Source organism: Argopecten irradians, chromosome 9, assembly GCF_041381155.1.
Source record: "Argopecten irradians isolate NY chromosome 9, Ai_NY, whole genome shotgun sequence".
Lineage (NCBI taxonomy): Eukaryota > Metazoa > Mollusca > Bivalvia > Pectinida > Pectinidae > Argopecten > Argopecten irradians.
In genome coordinates, this window is record NC_091142.1 from 27,427,535 (window position 1) to 27,449,387 (window position 21,853).

Sequence of the window (21,853 nt, forward strand, 5' to 3'; positions counted from 1 at the left end):
GATTAAATCGTCGTTGATAAACGTGTTTCCTGATCCATCTTAAGCAATGTTCATGTAGAGACACAATCAGTTAATGATGTAAATAAAAGTGTTAAACCATCTTCCAATTCAAGTGCTAGCGCGCATTATGAAGACTGTCTGTAAAGCTCTGGAATCTATATAGACCATAGATTCTATAGGAAGACAATTCAATGCTTAAATAATTGATTGAAATCAGTAGATAATGTAAAACTAAGGAGTAAACTATTTGTTAATCAACATTGTCCATAATTTATACTGACCATAAATTTAATAAAAATAACATATTGTGACTTTAAAATTTATTATCGTTGATTTTACGGTAGCATTATGAATGAACGATTTTATAAAGTCTTTTTACGTGTATCGGTAAAATTTTAATGTATTTCCAAGAGGCGACTCCGGTATATCCATACAATATTCATTTCAATAGTAATTTCTACACGTGATGTCATACTAGTGTTCAAATAACTTGTCTCATTACTTTACCCATAGTTACGTGTACGCGAAAATAATATAAATAAATTGCAGTAGATATCTCTATGTCTTAAGCTTTAACCACAAACTTACTTATTATCTTTTTTTAATTATGCGATTATTATCTATTCATAGACATTTTAATGATGTTGGTGAGATAAATAATTAAACATATTTATCAAAGCAAAGAAAAGCTCATCAATATCCTCTATTGCAAGCCATGTTTTTAATTTGTCACTTCTAATTACAGCTGTCAATTTAATAATTTATAAAAAAATCATCTGTACAACCCCTGATGACTGCGTCTATGGTTTCCAAAGCACACGGGAGTAGATGAAAGTAGTCCGCTAAACCTGCCTAATATATGCATTTTAAGAAGTATAAGATAAAAAAAAACTAATAATAAAGGCAGGTTTAGTGGAGTAGGATGGAAGCGGTCATAAGCTTCATAGATTTCAGGTTGATATATTTTGTATAGTACATCTGGGATTCCATGAGGTATGATGTATATTAAGGTGTCGCTGGGTTCTAATTCGATGTACCTTCCAATTAAGGATAAATATATCCAATTGTTCTTGAATGAAAGACAAAAAAACAAAAACTCATGCATTCAATATGAAGAGGGTTTGCTCTATCAAACATACCGCTAACTCTCATGTCTCGAAAATTAATTATCGAGTAATTATATAAGTCAGTAAATGTAAATCGCAAAGTGACTCATAAAAGTTCTATTCGTTGATTGCAACTTGATCTGCAAGTAATGGAACTCCGTATTGCCTACCATCTTATCAGCATCATGCATTCTATAACTGATCTGTAAGTCCTCTAAAACATTCGCAGTACCAGCATCTCTTACTCGCGCGGAACCCTTCCCAACTGGACGATGAACTTTAGGTACATATTTCTAATTAACTTCGGATTGTTGTAAGAAAGCCCAACTTTTATGCTATTTTTCGTGAAAATCTATCTATAGCTCCATTAATCGCTATACCAAACGGTTTAAGCTTATCGTATCTATCAATATGTATGAGATAATAATTAAGGACCTTTACTATAGTATAATTTCCGTCGTAAACAACGTCTTGATCTCAGATGCACTCCTTTTACGTCAGTGATGCTTCAGTATGTCCTCACGGTATTCGGAAACGAACGCATCCCAAAAACAACTTGGAGTAAATTCCACAATGCTTTGTAGCCTAAATTACAGCGCAACATGATAGATATGCTTGAACACCCAATGTATGTTACACACAAATGCATGTCAAAAATATGACAGCCAATGCTTATATTTACATTTTAAGTAGTCATTCCCAATTTAAAAAGAAATTAAGTAAAAATAAAGTATGAAAATAAAACTTATACGTCTGCATATAGCAAAATACCATTTGATAGGACAGCCTTTGAATTGGCGGAAAATAGTGTTCTTCCGGTGTGTTGTCATGGACAACCGACTCAACAATTGCAGTTATGAAATAAAGCGGATATAAATGGATAAATACAACACTTCTATCCATTTGAAATTTTTAAATTAGAATATATTTTCATACTGACAAATTTTTAAAATCTTTCAATAATCTTTCAGTGAATTCTCACACAGACTTAAACACTGTCTTTTCGTGACCTCTTGAACTTTGATTATGGTATCAGTACGCCAGAGCCTAACTGACAATGTTAATATTGGAAAATAACACATTTTTGGCGTAGTAGCAACATATAGATACTGTGCAGTGGCAATGTAAATATTTGTTTGTATTATCTCTTGCAATAGCCTCTCACATGCATGTCTCCTTAATCCAAGTCTCAACTTTCGTTTTACTGTTGACATGCTGATGACAACTCCATGATCAAGCACAAGAAAACCGCAGATCTCACGTGAATTATACAAAAGTCCAAAGTAGTACCTGAGAAGATCATCAATCATTATCATTATCTCCTGGGTATGGAAAAACAGTCTCCGATAATACAAAGTAATTCAGCAATATCAGGAACTGGAAAACAAACATATTGTGTTTAACACTTTCATAAACAGCTAAAACCTCACAGTACAAGCATGAAACGCCAAACATGCCTTCAGGTTATTATGTTATAGATCTAGATTATTTAGAGGGCAAAATATTTCAAATTGTGTTGATCCTGTGATGATAAATGATAATTGTATTAATTAGTTTAACGTTGTTTCTCCGTCAAATATAAAGCACATTTCAAAATGTATTTAAAAACAGAATTACAATGAATGTAATCAGATTTTAATCATTAATTTGAATGGTATTCACATTATTACACTGTATTCACAGGTTAAGTTTAACATACCCTTTGGAAGCCCATCTTTCTTTCACCTTTGTCATTCTTCGGCTATTGATGATTGCTTGTATAATCAGGTGATATTCAGGATATCGACTTCATGTTTTTCCAAGGCAAGTCGATTTGTTCATGTCGACATGATGTTATAACTTGTGAAATGGACGACTTTGGTAAGTCGCCTTCATATCTTTATCGGTACATGTCGACGTAATAGTAAGTCACCCGTCGTGTATCTATTAAATGTCGTGTTTGTTACCATCGCCAAAATGTGGGTTTTAGTGATTAAGTCGTATAAAACATGTCGCTAAATCCTCAAGGAACACGTCATGTCGCGTTTTTAAAGTCGTTTAGACTATGATTTATCACGACAAAAGAAGGCCCAAATACGTTTCCATAGTGGATTGCTATTGAATACAGAAGTCAGGAAACTTTATGACTGTGTTGGATCATTTATTCTCTCGACGACCCACGACTATTTCTCTATAAAACTCGGGTATTGTGGCGGGTGTCCGGCGCTACCACAAAGGGCACTTATACCGAGGGCCACTCGCAGATAGGTACAGATATACACTGCAGTGGCTGTCCGCGCCAGTCCACGACCGGCGGGGGAAAAAAACGCTACAATTTGTTTATTGTAATACAGCAAGATATATTTACATTTCCGTTTTCTCTTTGCTATATAACCTTACCAACTGCGAAATCGTTTACACTCGCGTAAACGCAGTGGTTGCCGCGCAAGAATACACACACCGGAATACTGACTTCCGCAAGTAATGTGAATGCGCATCCGGTTAGGCCTATTGTTTCTGTATGAAACATCTTCAATAGATTGCATGTTGATGTTATGTAAATCTTAAATTATATATCAGCAAATAAAAAATTAACAAATATTGTGTAAATGGGATGAAAAAAGATCAAGTCAATGTGGAACTATATTTTGTGTACTCTCTGAATTTGACAACATTTCCCGCCAAATTGAAGCCAGCTGTTCCGGGATTCCATCAATTGACCGGCTGTTCCAACGATCGTATAACATTGAAATAACAGAGTTTTATTTTATTTAAACACTTAATTTGAATGAAATGGTCAATCAAAATGTAAATATAAGGAAGAATTTTTATTGTTTGTTGTTTACTGGTGTGTAAACTGCATTTTTGTACAGATATTTCAACATGGCGCGCTGATATCTGTACAAAAAATGGAGTTTACACACCAGTAAACAACAAACAATAAAAATCATTCCTTAATTAACCCTCGAAAGTTTGATTGTGTATTTTGACTACAGTAATTCATACAATAGTAATCAAATGCTGTAGCATAGATACTTCCAGTGGACATTTAATATAATGGAACTCTTGCAAAAGAAAAGTACACAATTAGTATTTCTGGGTCTAGAAATTCCTAATACACAAAACATGTGTTCATTTCACGAAATGAATATCATAATTATATAACAATCTTTCTCAAAGCGATCAATTTGTGGTTAAGAGAGACTTGGCTAATTATGATACATTCAAGTGTAATTGACCTGTGTTAATATGGTCCGAGTGCAAAGTCAATAACAGCAACTCAAGTTACATTACGCAATCATTGAGTTCTTCAGGGTGGTGTCCTATGGTCAATGTTTTTTCTTGTAAGTAACATGCACATTAGAGAATGGTTTGATACTTTTTTCTTGTAAGTAACATGCACATTAGAGAATGGTTTGATACTTGCCAAAGAAAATAATATCTAGTATAAAAAATAAGAACCACAGTTTCGGTTCATTATGGTGTTATACCGCCATGGTATAATTTTAAAAAATGACCTCGGGCTACGGTCTGGGTTATTATTTATTCTACCAGGGCAGGACTATAAGACTCTTTCATATGTGGATATGAAGGATAGGGATATTCTACCCGAGGGTCACAAAATGTAGTAAAACCCGAGGCTTGCCGAGGGTTTTGCAACATTTTGTGATCCCGAGGGTAGAATATCCCTATCCTTCATATCCACTTATGAAAGAGTATTTTTCTTTCATACCACGACGTTTTACTGCAATTTTACAACTATAATATCCCGCCATTTTGAAATAAATTCGAAGAAATCCACGACTGGAAGTCAATTTCCATACATGAAAAATTACGTGATATTTTCAACACAAATTCCGTTGCTTGCATCTTTTATAGTAAAACCAGTCAATTTTGTGGAAAAAAAAGTTAAAATTTTACCGAAGTAATAGAGATTTTGTTGACGCCGTGACGTCACGAGGCTTTATTGCATGGGTAGCCATGCAATACAGCCTCAGGCGACATGAGTGTTTGCCCTAGACCAGCCAGTATTACACGTGTAGGTATGAAAGAAAACAACATATATACATCCTTATACATGTATATCTGCAGTGCTTTTATCTTTATATTCGGTAATTCCAGTGTTATATTCGATACAGTTACCATTATGCTCCGTCGTTATATCGAAATATTCGATACCTTTTCCTTTATATTATGTAGCTAAAATTAAACTTTATATTCGGTACAAATTTCTTTAAATTCTGTACACACTTCTTTAGATGATGTGCAACCTTCTTTATATAATGTGCAAACATTTATATAATAAAGATCAAATCCGTCTTATAATATATGCATAATTTTTCGGCTGATTTCGTCTTAGTGACAGAACTTTGTATAGTTGTGTGGGATTTTGAAAAGAAAATTATTGCTCTTACCAACGGTAGTAACCGTTTTTGTGAATGAAGACTTACTAGAAATATGATTTTAAACCGCTAAAACTACATGTAGGTGGACTAAGTTTTGTTTGTCTTGGGATCTATCCGTCCCTCTCAATATATATATCACCATGTAGATTACGATGTTACCGATTTTTTGTATTTAAACTCATAAAACGTCCAAAATGGTCTATGCATGACACTCTGGTGGGTCCAAATTATTGGATCGCCATCTACATGTAGACAATTAATCCTGTGTCTGTATTGGATCACCAATATAAGAAAAAAAAAGATTTTGTTTTAATTTTAGATGTGCTACTATTTTGTTAATTCATATCATGAAAATGAAAACAATTAAGAAGCAAACGCTAATTGAATTCTTCGTTTCGGAAAGGTAGTTGGACTTTAAAGCTTTATATATGTGCCGTAATTTTCATACTCACGAATCAAGAGCTTTTGAATATTTTATTCACCATCAACCTTTCGAAAATTACATTTACAAGTATGAATAAGAACTGAAAATGATTTTGACAGTACGTATGTGGTCAGGCTATGAAGCCAAGATGTGGTCTACAATTTCATTTAACATTTTTATAAAGTAATAAGAAATTATAAAGTGATTACTGCAGGTATGCATTTATCTTAACATACATAAGACATAAATTCTGACTTGTAAATAATGTTTACAAGGCATCGTACATGGTTTTCTGATCATTTGAATGATTATCACACCTTAAAACAACCTGATGGTTTTCAATAGTTTCTTGAAGAAAAACATGCATGCCTAGTTACGATACATTTAACTTAATTAATCAAAACATAAAATCGGGTAATTAATAAAACAAAATGTTCTCCGCCGTCATAAAACATCTATGATATAGGTACATCATACATGTATATATTATCCGAATAGCGTATATTGAACTTTTTTCCTAGGCGTGGCAACATTATAAGATTTTTTCAAATATCTACATATATATGTAGATCTGCTACCCTGTTGAGATCAGCCGCTTGATTTTTACACTTCAACTTATCCTAAACATGTTTCCTAACAGGCTTAGTTGAATTCGGACCAGTTGAGAAGGTGATCGAATTGTTATGTTTAATGGTGATAGACGACAAATAAAAGTGATGTCGATAGGTCACCTGCCTGGGTGACCACCTTATCCTTAATAGTCCGAAGGCCCGTTAATCTGAACGTCCGTTAGTCCGAACGACCGTTAGTCCTAAGGCCCATTAGTCGGAAAGTCTGATAGTCCGATAACCGATATAAATGTAGACTTTAATTACAAGACTCAGTAGTAAACTTGCTAAGATATGTGTAACTTAGCTGCAATATTGTAGCCCAAAAGACTTTTAGACCGATAATGGTGTCGTCTTTAGAGATACAATTGGTGCATATTACTGCTAATGGAGCAAAGTAATGATTGTGTAAACCATTATTAAAACGTCTGTATGCATTTTATCTTACTTGTTTGACATCACTTACCCACTAGGCAATAAAACTGAACCGTATGAAATATAAAATTCACAGCGAGACATTGTTTTTTTTTCACATATAAATATGATGGTCTTTTCGAAGGAAAACTATACGGCAAATCTACAAAATATGAATTTGACGTCTTATGAGTGGTAAAGTAGATATTAAGAATGTTCGTTATGTTTCTTTTGGACAAAAATAATATATAAATGCATGTATATGTTTAAAATAATTGGAAACCTACAAAAAAGTATAGAAAATTGTGCCCGAGTGATTTTCGGAGGCAGTGCTCCACTACGACACATAGGGACCAATTCGTACCCGACCGAAAGGTACAGTAGGCCGGGTACGTATATTCGTTCTATGTGTAATTCTAGATTAACATCATCTTCAGTGACCCATGGATTATTGAACTACACTACGCTACATTTATCACAAATGTAGCGTAGGGTCACCGACAAAAAACGAAATGTGACTAATTTTAAAAATTGTGAAAAAAACATAATCTTGCAATACATGTACGTAAACGTATCCGATATGAAAGAGTGTATATGTACACTGCAATCCTGGTTATTAGTTTCCCAGAAATTACCATGATGCGAACCATTTTCATCATTGAAAAAAGGGAGAATAAACAAGTAAAAGGAAGAAGAAAACACAAAAATAAGTCGTGAAATACATATTTCAAACATGTATGCAGGTAGGAATGGGTGATATATGTCATCCATTCATGCAGCCATGTTATCTCTAATGCAATCAAATTACAGTACACATAAGCTTTACATTAGGCGTATGTTTGTAAGATAATTCATAAAATGTATATTTATGTGACATCTTATATGAAAGATATTTTCTTTCTCTTTATGATTTTTTTTTATTTATAATTTTGATGTATTTATCATGCAATGCTCATTGAAGAAATCACAACTTGCCGTCCATAGAAGTTTGCAGCTAAATAATTTTAAAGAATTGCCGAAAGTGTATTTATCACAATTTATTAAAAACATGTCAAACTATCAATTTACATGAAGTAAAACAACTACATAAATTGCAATATTTTCTAATTTTCGGATGAACGGGCCTTCGAACTATTAGGCCTTAGCAGTTCAAGTGACCTTAAAATTAACAGATGACGATTACTGCTTACTAATCAGACGGCACGACCAGACTATTACTACACGATTATCATATAATAAACAAATTGTTGAAATTCATAGTTCAGAGAAAAAAATACTTTGACAACTCTCGGTAAAGAAATTGCTATCAAATATCTTCATCTAGCTACAACCACATGCACACAATTATTTTCATTAGCAATCCAATATGGCGAGTGTTATCCATTGTTTGCGCATGTGTAACAGGAAGGCGACAAGTCGACAACTCGACAACACGACAAGGCGACAACACGACAAGGCGACAACACGACAAGTCGACAACTCGACAACACGACAAGTCGACATTTTACCGCGACAACACGAGATTCTGTACGCGCTAATTAGCGTGTTTGAAATGTCGACTTGTCGTGTTGTCGACTTGTCGCGGTTCGGAAACGCGACAAGTCGACATTTTAACTGTTAAATCTCGGGTTGTCGCAGTTTGAGACCGCGACAACTCGACAAGGCGACAACACGACAAGGCGACAACACAACAACACGAGATGGCCGTAACCAGCCACCATAGAATATAGAACACTGAAGTCAGTGCCTGTGAATATTTGGTGTGTTTGTAAGATATTCGATGTTCAAAATTGTTTAAAAAATATATTTTTCCCCATTGTTAACTCTTTTAAAATGTATTATACTTAACGGAAATTATAATATTAAATTAATTGAATATTAACAAAACAAAGGACATTGTCAGAACACAGAACAAAAATGTTTGTACAATGAACAGTAACAGAGAGGACAAATGTACATGTATATCAATTTAATATTGTAAAATCTCCTTTACAAAATATTGTGTTATTAATCGGTTAAAACTTATCATTCAATTTGAAGAATTAAAGAGAACACGGATGATAAGACGATATATTATCTATTATTACTAATTACTGTAATAGGTTATGTGTGCAGTACATCAAACAATAACCTTAATTTAAGATCTAATAAAGAATTTGATTTAAAACGATAAGAAAAAATCATTAAAACTTTCATTTAGTCCAAAGCGTTATAGAACAGATAAGATGTTGTGCCCCATCTTTCTGGTAATTAGTTCATCTATTTTGATCATCTGCATGCATCACAACGTACATAATGTTAATATTCTTTTTATAAAATTTGTTTATTGTAATACAGCAAGATTTAACCCTCGAATGTTTGATTGTGTATTTTGACTACAGTAATTCATACAATAGTAATCAAATGCTGTAGCATAGATACTTCCAGTGGACATTTAATATAATGGAACTCTTGCAAAAGAAAAGTACACAATTAGTATTTCTGGGTCTAGAAATTCCTAATACACAAAACATGTGTTCATTTTACGAAATGAATATCATAATTATATAATAATCTTTCTCAAAGCGATCAATTTGTGGTTAAGAGAGGCTTGGCTAATTATGATACATTCAAGTGTAATTGACCTGTCTTAATGTGGTCCGAGTGCAAAGTCAATAAAAGCAACTCAAGTTACATTACGCAAACATTGATTTTCTTCAGGGTGGTGTCCTATGGTCAATGTTTTTTCTTGTAAGTAACATGGACATTAGAGAATGGTTTGATACTTGCCAAAGAAAATAAAATCTAGTAAAAAAAAAAAAGGACCTCAGTTTCGGTTCATATGGTGTTATATACCGCCCAGGTATAATTTAAAATAATGACCTCGGGCTACGGTCTGGGTTATTATTTATTCTACCAGGGCGGGACAACAACATATATACATCCTTATGGCATGTATATCTGCAGTGCTTTATCTTTATATTCGGTAATTCCTGTGTTATATTCGATACAATTACCATTATGCTCCGTCGTTATATCGAGATATTCGATGCCTTTTCCTTTATATTATGTAGCTAAAATTAAACTTTATATTCGGTACAAATTTCATTAAATGTCAGAACACACTTTCTTAAAAAGATGAGCAACCTCTATTTATATAAAGTTGCAAAGCATAAATAACATGAATAAACAAATCCTTACTTAAAAATATATGCATAATATTTCGCTTTATTTCGTACCTTAGTGGACAGCCACATTTTGTATAGTTGTGTATGAATTTTAGAAAGGAACTTATTGCTCAATCCCACGTTAGTAAACGTTAGTATGTTAAGCACTTACTAAAAAATATGAATTTAACCGCTAAAACTACATGTAGGAGGACTAATATAGTTTGATCTCGGATCTATCCGGACCCCTCTCCAAAATATATATCACCATGTAGGAGTAAACGATGTTACCGATTTTAGTCATTAAACACATAAAACGTCAAAAATGGGCTATGGCATAGACACTCCTGGTGGGTCCAGATATAATGGATCGCCATCTACATGTAGACAATTAATCCTGTGTCTGTATTGGATCACCAATATAAGAAAAAAATTGATTTTGTTTTAATTTTAGATGTGCTGCTATTTTGTTAATTCATATCATGAAAATAAAAACAATTAAGAAGCAAACGCTAATTGAATTCTTCGTTTCGGAAAGGTAGTTGGTCTTAAAAGCTGTATATATGTGCCGTAATTTTCATACTCACGAATCAAGAGCTTTTGGATATTTTTATTCACCATCAACCTTTCGAAAATTACATTTACAAGTATGAATAAGAACTGAAAATGATTTTGACAGTACGTATGTGGTCAGGCTATGAAGCCAAGATGTGGTCTACAATTTCATTTAACATTTTTATAAAGTAATAAGAAATTATAAAGTGATTACTGCAGGTATGCATTTATCTTAACATACATAAGGCATAAATTCTGACTTGTAAATAATGTTTACAAGGCATCGTACATGGTTTTCTGATCATTTGAATGATTATCACACCTTAAAACAACCTGATGGTTTTCAATAGTTTCTTGAAGAAAAACATGCATGCCTAGTTACGATACATTTAACTTAATTAATCAAAACATAAAATCGGGTAATTAATAAAACAAAATGTTCTCCGCCGTCATAAAACATCTATGATATAGGTACATCATACATGTATATATTATCCGAATAGCGTATATTGAACTTTTTTCCTAGGCGTGGCAACATTATAAGATTTTTTCAAATATCTACATATATATGAAGATCTGCTACCCTGTTGAGATCAGCCGCTTGAATTTTACACTTCAACTTATCCTAAACATGTTCCCTAACAGACTTAGTTGAATTCGGACCAGTTGAGAAGATGATGGAATTGTTATTGTTTAATGGTGATAGACGACAAATAAAAGTGATGTCGATAGGTAACCTGCCTGGGTGACCACCTTATCCTTAATAGTCCGAAGGCCCGTTAATCTGAACGTCCGTTAGTCCGAACGACCGTTAGTCCTAAGGCCCATTAGTCGGAAAGTCTGATAGTCCGATAACCGATATAAATGTACAGACTTTAATTACAAGACTCAGTAGTAAACTTGCTAAGATATGTGTAACTCTAGATTGACACCATCTTCAGTGACCCACGGATGATTGCACTACACTACGCTACAATTATCACAAATGTAGCGTAGGGTCACCGACAAAAAACGAAATGAAATTGTGAAAAAAAACATAATCTTGCAATACATGTACGTAAACGTATCCGATATGAAAGAGTGTATATGTACACTGCAATCCTGGTTATTAGTTTCCCAGAAATTACCATTATGCGAACCATTTTCATCATTGAAAAAAGGGGAGGATTAACAAGTAAAAGGAAGCAGGAAACACAAAAATAAGTCGGGAAATACATATTTCAAACATGCAGGCAGGTTAGAATTGGTGATATATATCATCCATTCATGCAGCCATGTTATCCCTAATGCAATCAAATTGCAGTACACATAAGCTTTACATTAGGCGTATGTTTATAAGATAATTCATAAAATGTATATTTATGTGACATCTTATAAAATGAACTATTAGGCCTTAGCGGTTCAAGTGACCTTAAAATTAACAGATGACGATTACTGCTTACTAATCAGACGGCACGACCAGACCATTATTACACGATTATCATATAATAAACAAATTTTTGAAATTCATAGTTCAGAGAAAAAATACTTTGACAACTCTCGGTAAAGAAATTGCTATCAAATATCTTCATCTAGCTACAACCACATGCACACAATTATTTTCATTAGCAATCCAATATGGCGAGTGTTATCCATTGTTTGCGCATGTGTAACAGGAAGGCGACAAGTCGACAACTCGACAACACGACAAGTCGACAACTCGACAACACGACAAGTCGACATTTTACCGCGACAACACGAGATTCTGTACGCGCTAATTAGCGTGTTTGAAATGTCGACTTGTCGTGTTGTCGACTTGTCGTCTTGTCGTGTTGTCGACTTGTCGCGGTTCGAAAACGCGACAAGTCGACATTTTAACTGTTAAATCTCGGGTTGTCGCAGTTTGAGACCGCGACAACTCGACAAGGCGACAACACGACAAGGCGACAACACAACAACACGAGATGGCCGTAATCAGCCACCATAGTTTAGTAACCTGTCACGCTTTGTTGATTAGTAGCATATTTCTGCCATCGAGTTAGTTTAGGTCGACTTAGGGTAACTCAACTTTGACCAGATAGTTATGTCGGCAAGTCGAGCTATAACATGACTTTTTGATAAAGTTATGTTGACCAGTCGAGTTATAACATGACTTGTTGAGATATTTATGTCGGTAAGATGAGTTTTAACACGACAAATCCACATAATCATATTGGAAAGTCGAGTTACACTATCGCGACTGACTATACTGGATCTCGTCGTAATAAGGTAAGTCAATTTTCCAGGATATAAGTCGACTTTCCGTGATGTAAGTCGGCTTGCCGACATAAATATCTCAACAAGTCATGATATAACTCGACAGGTCGACATAACTATCTCGGCAAAGTTACGTTACATAACTCGACCTAATATAACACGATGGCAGAAATATGCCACCATACTATTGTGCATAGATTAACACACGTGTCAAAATATTAAGAATATATTATACATTATTCATATAATCATATCGTCATCATAACTGTACAAATATTTGTAAAATTCACGTAGTCGTACATCACCCCCTTTTGTGTATAGTTGTACTTATGACGTCAAATCTGTTATTCCCCAAATCAGCGTGACCGACCGATTCTTTAATCAAAGACACACAACCGACGGAATGTTGATCAAGCCTGGAAACTGAAGCTACAATAATTACATTACTTCAACCACTTTACAGCAATCTGATTTCCACAAGGACGGTCCACGAATTTTAAGCACACTTGTAAATCAAGGTGCAAGACTGGAAATTCAAGCTTGATAAAAGATTTTTTTGGTCAAATCTATAGCCTGGTAACATTATTCTTGTAACAGTAAAACCTTTGCCTTTTGGACTTGAAAAGTAGTACGAAACAATCAGTTGTTCTACCTTAAGAACGATCATCACGATCTGTATGAGGTTTGAGTTTGATTGCACCTTGACAATCTTGTTGTGATATTGCCATTTGACCTTTATGACTGAAAAGCAGTCCAAACATTTTTTTTAACTTGAGTCTATGGGCAAACTTTTAAACTAATTATTGTATAGAAACCTCAGTGTAGACATTGCTGCTTATAGTAGGAGACATCAAACCCAATTACAGGTGTGATGACAAAAATAATCAAACTTCTACAATCAAAATAAGTTTTATTGGCATTAGGATTTAAACTGCTAATTTGGGCTACGTGACAATATGCTGTGAAAAAAATCCTTGGAATTCTTATCATTGCATAATAAAACAAAGACGACATGTAATTAGAGACAGGATAAAATTAAAGTCATAAGCATTAAATTTGACCTGGTTTCCAAATCTAGTTATTTACCATTATGGCTATTACAATCAAATCTAACTGTGAATATAAAAACATGCCCAGCTAGATTATAATTTTCGAATCAATTGTTTTATCTGTTTCGATCTATCAGACTTACTTCCCTTTGGTCTAAGCTTGAGAGATGTCCTCTTCCATGTAGTTGTTATAACTTTGTTATCCTAATTGGAACAACTAGGTCAAGATTTTAAAGAATACATGTATGAAATAAGGAAGAAATAAAATAATCCGAGGAATAACTCCGTTATATGGGATTTACTAAACAGTCAAATTGTATGTAAAAACAAGAATATTCATTCAAATCTCCTTAATACTTAAAAATGCTTCACCATCGACAGAGCATAAAGGATACTCATCATTTGAACAATAACTGATGTTTAATCGTGCTTATATGTGTCTATTTAACACAAAATTACATATAAAATAATGTTTCGACTTTGGTGCATGCGCAATCAGTGCTCTATTCCATAGTGAGCGTGTAAATGAGAGTCTGCCTTTTGTACTTGCAGTAATTTAGAAAGAATAGCATAAATGATGGATTCAGACTGATCATCCCGTTGGACAGGTACCTAGTTTACAAATAAGTGCTTACAGTCTATATTAAAGCATAATATTGATTTTAAGCATTTCCAGCTGTGTATTTTTTCTAGTTAAATATGAATTACAGAGTTTTTATGATCTTAAGATATAGTTTTGTAAATGTTTTAATGATTGGTTACTTTTAATTATGTTTAAAGGGTTATTTATTAATATAAGAACATATTTATTCCAAACAATTTATTTGTTTCTATGATAGATTATGTGCATTATACTGTGATCTGTGCCCCAAACAAAAATCTACCTATTTTTTTTTTACTTGCAAAAAGTATCTCGTTTTAAAACTAAATATCTTGAGCTGTTGCCTGTACTTCCTGTAACATAAATAAAGTATCCAGAGCGCGATCATATCTTTATTTTTATATCAAATTCATGAAACTAAAAGCTACTTAAATTTATTATTGATTAATTGCACCAAAGAGCTCGACGATCATTTTAATATACTGCATTTCTATAACATATATAATTTAAGGGTTTAACTAAATAATTGTAATGAAAAATATCAACGATATTAAAAGTGAAAGTCTGACTTGATCACGTCAAACAAGATCTTGTTTGTTTGTTTGTTTATTTGATTTATTAACGTCCTATTAACAGCTATGGTCATGTAAGGACGGCCTCCCATGAATGCGGTATGTTGCGTGTATGTTTTGCGAGGTGCGTGTTTTGGGAGACTGCGGTATATTCATGTTGTGTCTTCTTGTATAGTGGAACTGTTGCCCTTTTTATAGTGCTATATCACTGAAGCATGCCGCCGAAAACACCAAGCAACACACCCCACCCGGTCACATTATACTGACAACGGGCGAACCAGTCGTCCCACTCCCTGTATGCTGAGCGCTAAGCAGTAGCAGAAACTACAAGATCTTGTAATTATTGACAAATTCATTGAGTTATATTTGTTTCAGTACTGAAGATATGAATTACAAATTTAAGATCAATTTTCAAAATATTCACTCAAATCAAGTAAAAATTAATTATAAGCATTGATGTCAGTATCTTTAATAGATTTTTTTGCAATTTTTGTTAACTGTCATACCCCATGAAATTAAAAAAATCACACAGTCTCTTTAAGAAGTGATCCTACCTTTCCGGAGCAAAATTTAAAGGTTTCTTAAAAACATTAATAACAAAAGAAAATATATATCGATGGCTTAAGATGAGGTTACAACACCAAACATATGCAAGATTTCCTGTCTAATGTATGATAAAAGTGGAGATGCATTTCGCCGTTTTGCCGTCTGGCGCAGTGATAGTCAACTACCGCGCGGCATTTAGGACGACGGCGGGAAACATAAAACGACCCGCGTTATGAAAATTAACATTTTATTTATTCTAATTAAACAGTTCTGAAGGTGATGATAAGTGTGCTAGTAAACGTATAGTTAATAACTTCTGCGACTCTACAAAATTATTGATCTCGTTTTACATTCCCATTTTAAAAATTAAAAAAATCACACAGTCTCTTTAAGAAGTGATCCGAACGTTACTGGCATTATTTTCATGCCTTGGTCTAACTTGTGATTTTGAGTTGAGCATACGCCCCTGAAGGAAGGCTTTGTGTTACATCTTCAACCGAGACAACCAAAGTCTACAAAATGGTAGATAGCGTATCGTTCCTGCAAGACGTGGAGCATGAGGGGAATGGACGACTGGTTTGCCAATTGTCGGAGTAAAACACATCAAAATATACCACAGTCTCCCAAAACACAGTACTTACCACTTGTAGCATAAGGCATACAGAGACGAATACTCTAAAATGACATTAGAGACAATTAAGAGAGGCTTGTTCTATTACATAACCATGAAACAAAATATGGCATCAATGTTTGTTTTTCATTCCTTATGAAACATATAAACATTTAATATTGAAAACATCCACGACATTTTGAAGTATTTTAATTAAAGCCGTTGAAATTCCAAATCATATAGCAATACCATTCAGCCGGTACAATATGTACGCTGTATTCGTACTTGTGCCAATATCACGTAAGTTAAACAAATGCAATATATAACCAACAAGGAGTTGATTACATTGTTTTTTAGACAGGAGCATGCACATAATACGGTAAACACACTACTATAAAAGCGATTTAAGTATTTCTAAACCAAAGTTACTTTAATCCCCTAGCAAGGTTCAGAGTTCGGCAGACGTCCGATTCACATACATTTCACCGTAGTGGGCTTTATTGGCATATCACAGTAAAACCAACTAATCTCACTTTCATTACAACTGGTTTGTTTCCGGTATATGTGCAAATTTTAATGCACTCTTAGACTAAATTGTCCTTTTAAAGGCGCTTAAAGAAAACTACATATTTTTGTAACTTGATTTTTTATCAATATCCGTGTTGACGTTTCAATTATCTCGCACAACCTAAGGTGACCTTTAGAAGATACCAAAACACATATAATATAGATACATATTGTAAGTACATGTATAGGCAATGAAACAATATAACAATTATATTTATATCGTATAACAATAGTTGCAGCATAAATAGAATAATGTACTCTGAAGCTCAATGGTTGCACATTTAAAATCATTACGGCTTTGATATGCTTCTTGATTGTGCAGCTATAATAATACCCATATGAATACAAATCGGTAGACAAAAGATAGGAACGGCTCTTGACGACTACAATACTGGCTTTGTATGTTGGATTCTAATGAAAATTGTCTTAAGTCAGTCGGCGGTTACTCGTTGCTGGTAAATTTTGTAATTAAATGGCTGACAATAACGTGGATTGTGCGCGTGAAATATACAATTTTCGATACGTAGAGAATGTTCATGTTGGTGATAATACAAATTATAGTTCTAAAAGTGCAATACGAAGATACAAACAGAGAGCGATAAACGATTTTGTAGAGTATAGGACGTTGGCAGACAAAGTTCAAGAACAAGTGTACCAAGGAAAGCATATTATGCCCCATATCGAGTGTCTTAAAGAGTGTGAAGAATGGCTATCTTGTGATCTTGACAGAAAAGTGTATGGTTTATTATTTGCCAAGTACGAAGGACTAGCAGATACTTTAAGGACAAGCTCAGATGTAACTGAAGGCTTGGCCGATCACGATGTCTACAAATGTATGGAAAAGCTGGTGCCTCGTACTTCCTTTCAGGACATCGCAAGAATGATATACAAATTCAGGTAATTTGTGTCGTCTCCAGATTGTCATTCACAAAAACATTTCAGTATGCGTTTATTAAAATGTACACATATTTTGCTGTAAACATTACATGATATTGTATATTTATTTAACAAAAGAATAGATGTCGCACTTTTATGAATATTATACAAATATATCATTTTGATGAGGTCGATACATGGTTAAAGAAAAAGTATTGATTGAGGACGCAGTGTTGCTTGGATTGATTGATCAAGTTCATCTCGTGAAAATGAAGTGAATTCCATTTGCACGAACTTAATTGTCTTCATCAGTCAATACAAGCAAAATTGGCAACCAATCCTGATAAATACGTTAACCAATTTAAAAATTCCCGAAGTTGAACAAATTCTATATTTTCTATATAACATTATTTATCGTGCATGCATGCACAGCTGCAGAACAGCTGCCCGTCAGTTCTTCTCGTCGCCAAGGCAACACAAAATATGACTCCGAAAAACTTCTTTCTCTGGACGTTGTTACGATTAAAATCGCCGATTTTGAAATATTTTTTCATGTTGATGAAGAAATTTAATCTCTTTTAAATAAAGTGAACTGTGAAGCAGTTCATGTACCATTCTGCTGAAGCGACGTTAAACTAAGCACAATGTAAACAATGTCAAAATGTTTTCTCATACCGGTCAAAGGTCAGCGCGTGACCAAACATCGCAGAGCGAAGTGAAAACGTAAATTTCACTTTATTGGCCTCTTAATTAGTGTAATATATCATTTTAAATTGTTAAATTGTTTGTAAAGAACGGCAATCTGTACGAATCCAATATATTTCTTCTTTTGTAGATATGCAGCCGCTCTTGCTGTTTCTGGTAAAGTTGACATTGCAATGACAGAAGCAAGAGCAGGATATGAGACTCTGAGGAATTATCTTGAAGACAAAAAAATGGCGAAAGCTAACAGCAGCTGTTTCTATGGCTATATCAATGTACATCTTGGTGAGTTCAGTGTTATAGCCGCCAGAACAAATGTGTATAACAGGGAGAAAAAAACGTATATCCTGACTCAAATTGATGAAGGATTGATGCAAGTGCACAAAATAGCAGACGATGACAGAAATATCGAAATAAAGAATCGGTGGGCAAGAATGTTTCTTGTTAAGAAAGCATTTTGCTGTCTGAATATCGGCCTTAATGGCGAGGATGTGTTTGATCCAGAGGAACTTTATATAGAAAAGGTTGATATGGATAAAGCGAGAGCATGCTTGGAGAAGGCTAAAACACAATATTGGACAAATACAGATGACAGGAGAGAGATGTTGTACAATCGTGCCCAGGCGAAGCTGATTTGGCTTGAAGGACACCACGAAGAAGGCATCAAAACCTTGAAGGCTGCAATTGAAATTGCGGTAAAGTTTAAACGAGAAAAAAACAATTTCCAACGTATTCTAAAGAAATGGAGACAAGCGTATTGGGTACGAAGAGCTAAATTCATACTGGCCTCTAACGCAGCAAAGACTTTCGTTATGCTCATAAGCGTTTTTCTTCTTTTGATTGCCATTTATAAAGAAATGAGACGAGTAATTCTATAGCAGACATCAATCGTTTCCCCTAGAAGTTACTGCAGGGACGTGTGTGTATAGGACTGTACTTTCATTGAATTTATGTACTTAAAAGAAGTTTGTTCTGCTTTTATAACTAATTAAAAAGTTGGAGATATCGTAACTAATTTCCAAGTGTACATGTACGTTGTCCTCTATGTCGGACACAAAGTGTCTTAGTGACCTCAGAACTGACCTATCAAACAATACTGTAAATTGACGGATGGCCAGCTGTCAATCAAATCGCACGTGACTTTGCATTTTGTATTGTGTGTGCTACGATGTTTGCTCCGACATTGAATAGAAACACGTGCGTTTGCGAGATGGAGGCGTGGCTATATTACACCTGGCGATCGGTCAATCGTGTGGTGAACTTCTTCTTCTCTCTTCTTCGATATTGAAATTACGTAATGTGTATGTTAAGTCTATTTACAGTTGATTTGGTTTGTAAAACGGTAAGCATCCAATGTTTCTGTTTCATAAACCAAACGTCCTTTTGTGTCTTCTCGCGTATGAAAATATCTTATTTGTGACGATGTATTATTATGAGAAATAGGCAAGTTTTAGGTTTTGTGTCGTCTTTTGTTTTACATTGTAAAGCAACTACCACTGGTACCACATTTCATGATATCCCTTTCAAAACACGTTTCATTTAAGAATAAAAATAATGAATTGCAGCTCCTTTGAATGTAAAAAAAAATATTCGCATAGAATGGTTTTCGTGAATTTCATTGCAAAAACCACGAAATGATTAATGTTAGTTAGTTTATGATATCAATTCATAGAATGTTGTCCGAGTGTGTGGGTGGCGTATGGAAAAGATACGAACTTAAACTGTTTTACTTTGTTTTATTACATTAACAAATCAACGTGGCTGATCTGTGGTCAGGCCATGGTTTGTAAGTGGAGAAAAGCCAGAGTAACCGGAGAAAAACGCCGAATCACGGGCAATATCCTAAAGAAAACGTCTTTCATTGAGAGATTTAATTATAGACATGTTATCATCAAATGTCTTTCATTGACAGCTTCATCTGTAGACATGTTCTCGTCAAATGTCTGTCATTGACAGGTTTAACTGTAGACATGTTCTCGTCAAATGTCTGTCATTGACAGGTTTAACTGTAGACATGTTCTCGTCAAATGTCTGTCATTGACAGGTTTAACTGTAGACATGTTCTCGTCAAATGTCTGTCATTGACAGGTTTAACTGTAGACATGTTATCATCAGGTGTCTGTCATTGACAGGTTTAACTGTAGACATGTACGACGTGATTTTGTAACTATGTAGTCTTCAAAGTATTGGTATTTTTTTTTGTTTGTTTGTCATTTTGCCCTCGATGTCTCCGTTCATTTTGAATACTTGTTCGTTTTATATCATCTTCTTGTTTATAAATATGGGTCCGTGTGTTTTTTTCGGTCGTACTCATGATTTTGATTCCTTTTCGTATATTCATGTCTTTTATAGTTATCAATTAATTGATATGTTGATCCCTCAAACCTAGATACAATTCCTTTTTGTATTTTTAAAAGAAAGGAATCCAAAGAAAAGCTTCTCGTACTAGTATTTGTCTTTTGCTAGTGCTGAAGTTGTATTTGATTCAATAGTATGAATGTGCCTAATACATTTGAATAATGTCACTCAAATTAAAATTGTATCTTCTTTGTCATTCCCCGTAGAAAATTTGGGTAGTGTGTAAGGGCTTCCTTAGGCTGTGTATGATAGGTGTTTCATATCATAATCACCTTTTCAATAACATCACGACTTCAAGATCGCGCTGTACTTATTTTATGGCAGTCTGCCCAAATATGGCACAAATAGCACCAAACGATATTATCTTGAGTCCGATAATCGATATCCGTGATATAATTCTTGTACATGCCGGATATGCACATGAGTCAGGTTTTTGTTCTATAGTTCATGTGCTGGCGACAACATCTGTGTCTGATTAATTAATGCGTTAAACAGATATTTAATTACTTTTGAATAAAAGATATATATATGTTAATGATTATAGTTCACTGCTATAAGTACATGTATGGTATTTGATGACAATTAGTCAGTTTTCTATATAATAGGACATACAGCACTAATTCCTAATGTAAGACTATTATTAAGAATAGGGATACTCTACCCGATCTAGGATCACAAATTTTAATGTTATAAAAAACTTTAGGCTTGCCTTGAGAGTTTTACAGTATTTTGTGATCCCGAGGGTAGAATGTACGGCAGCACAGAAGTGACATGAAAAATATTTTTTTAATGTAAAAAATGTTTTTAATTTAATAAAAAAAAAAAGAAAGATTTTATGTAGGGTGAAAAATATTTTTTTTTCTTGTACGTGCTCACGTAAAACTTATTACATGAGCACGTAAAACGTTTACGTGCTCACGCAAAACAGTTTACGGAAGCCGTCTGGCGCCACACCAAAAAATATATTTATTGTGTTCCCTCACAATAATATTGTGAGGCCACACAATACTATTGTGAGGGAACACAATCTTATTGTGAGGCCACACAATAATTATTGTGAGGGAACACAATATTATTGTGAGGGAACACAATATTATTG

At 34.1% G+C, this 21,853-nt stretch overlaps 1 protein-coding gene and 1 pseudogene across 1 annotated transcript; one reads left to right on the forward strand and one right to left on the reverse strand.

Annotated features, from left to right (window-relative positions):
- Nucleotides 1–753: 753 nt before the first annotated feature.
- LOC138330680 (uncharacterized) lies at nt 754–16,301 on the reverse strand (annotated as a pseudogene).
- An 890-nt stretch (nt 16,302–17,191) lies between these two features.
- On the forward strand, nt 17,192–21,542 carry LOC138331932 (uncharacterized). Its single transcript, XM_069279800.1, has 2 exons — nt 17,192–17,715; nt 18,530–21,542. The coding sequence occupies exons 1-2, from the start codon at nt 17,291–17,293 to the stop codon at nt 19,272–19,274; spliced, it is 1,170 nt and encodes a 389-aa protein (XP_069135901.1). The 5' UTR covers nt 17,192–17,290; the 3' UTR covers nt 19,275–21,542.
- Nucleotides 21,543–21,853: the final 311 nt, after the last annotated feature.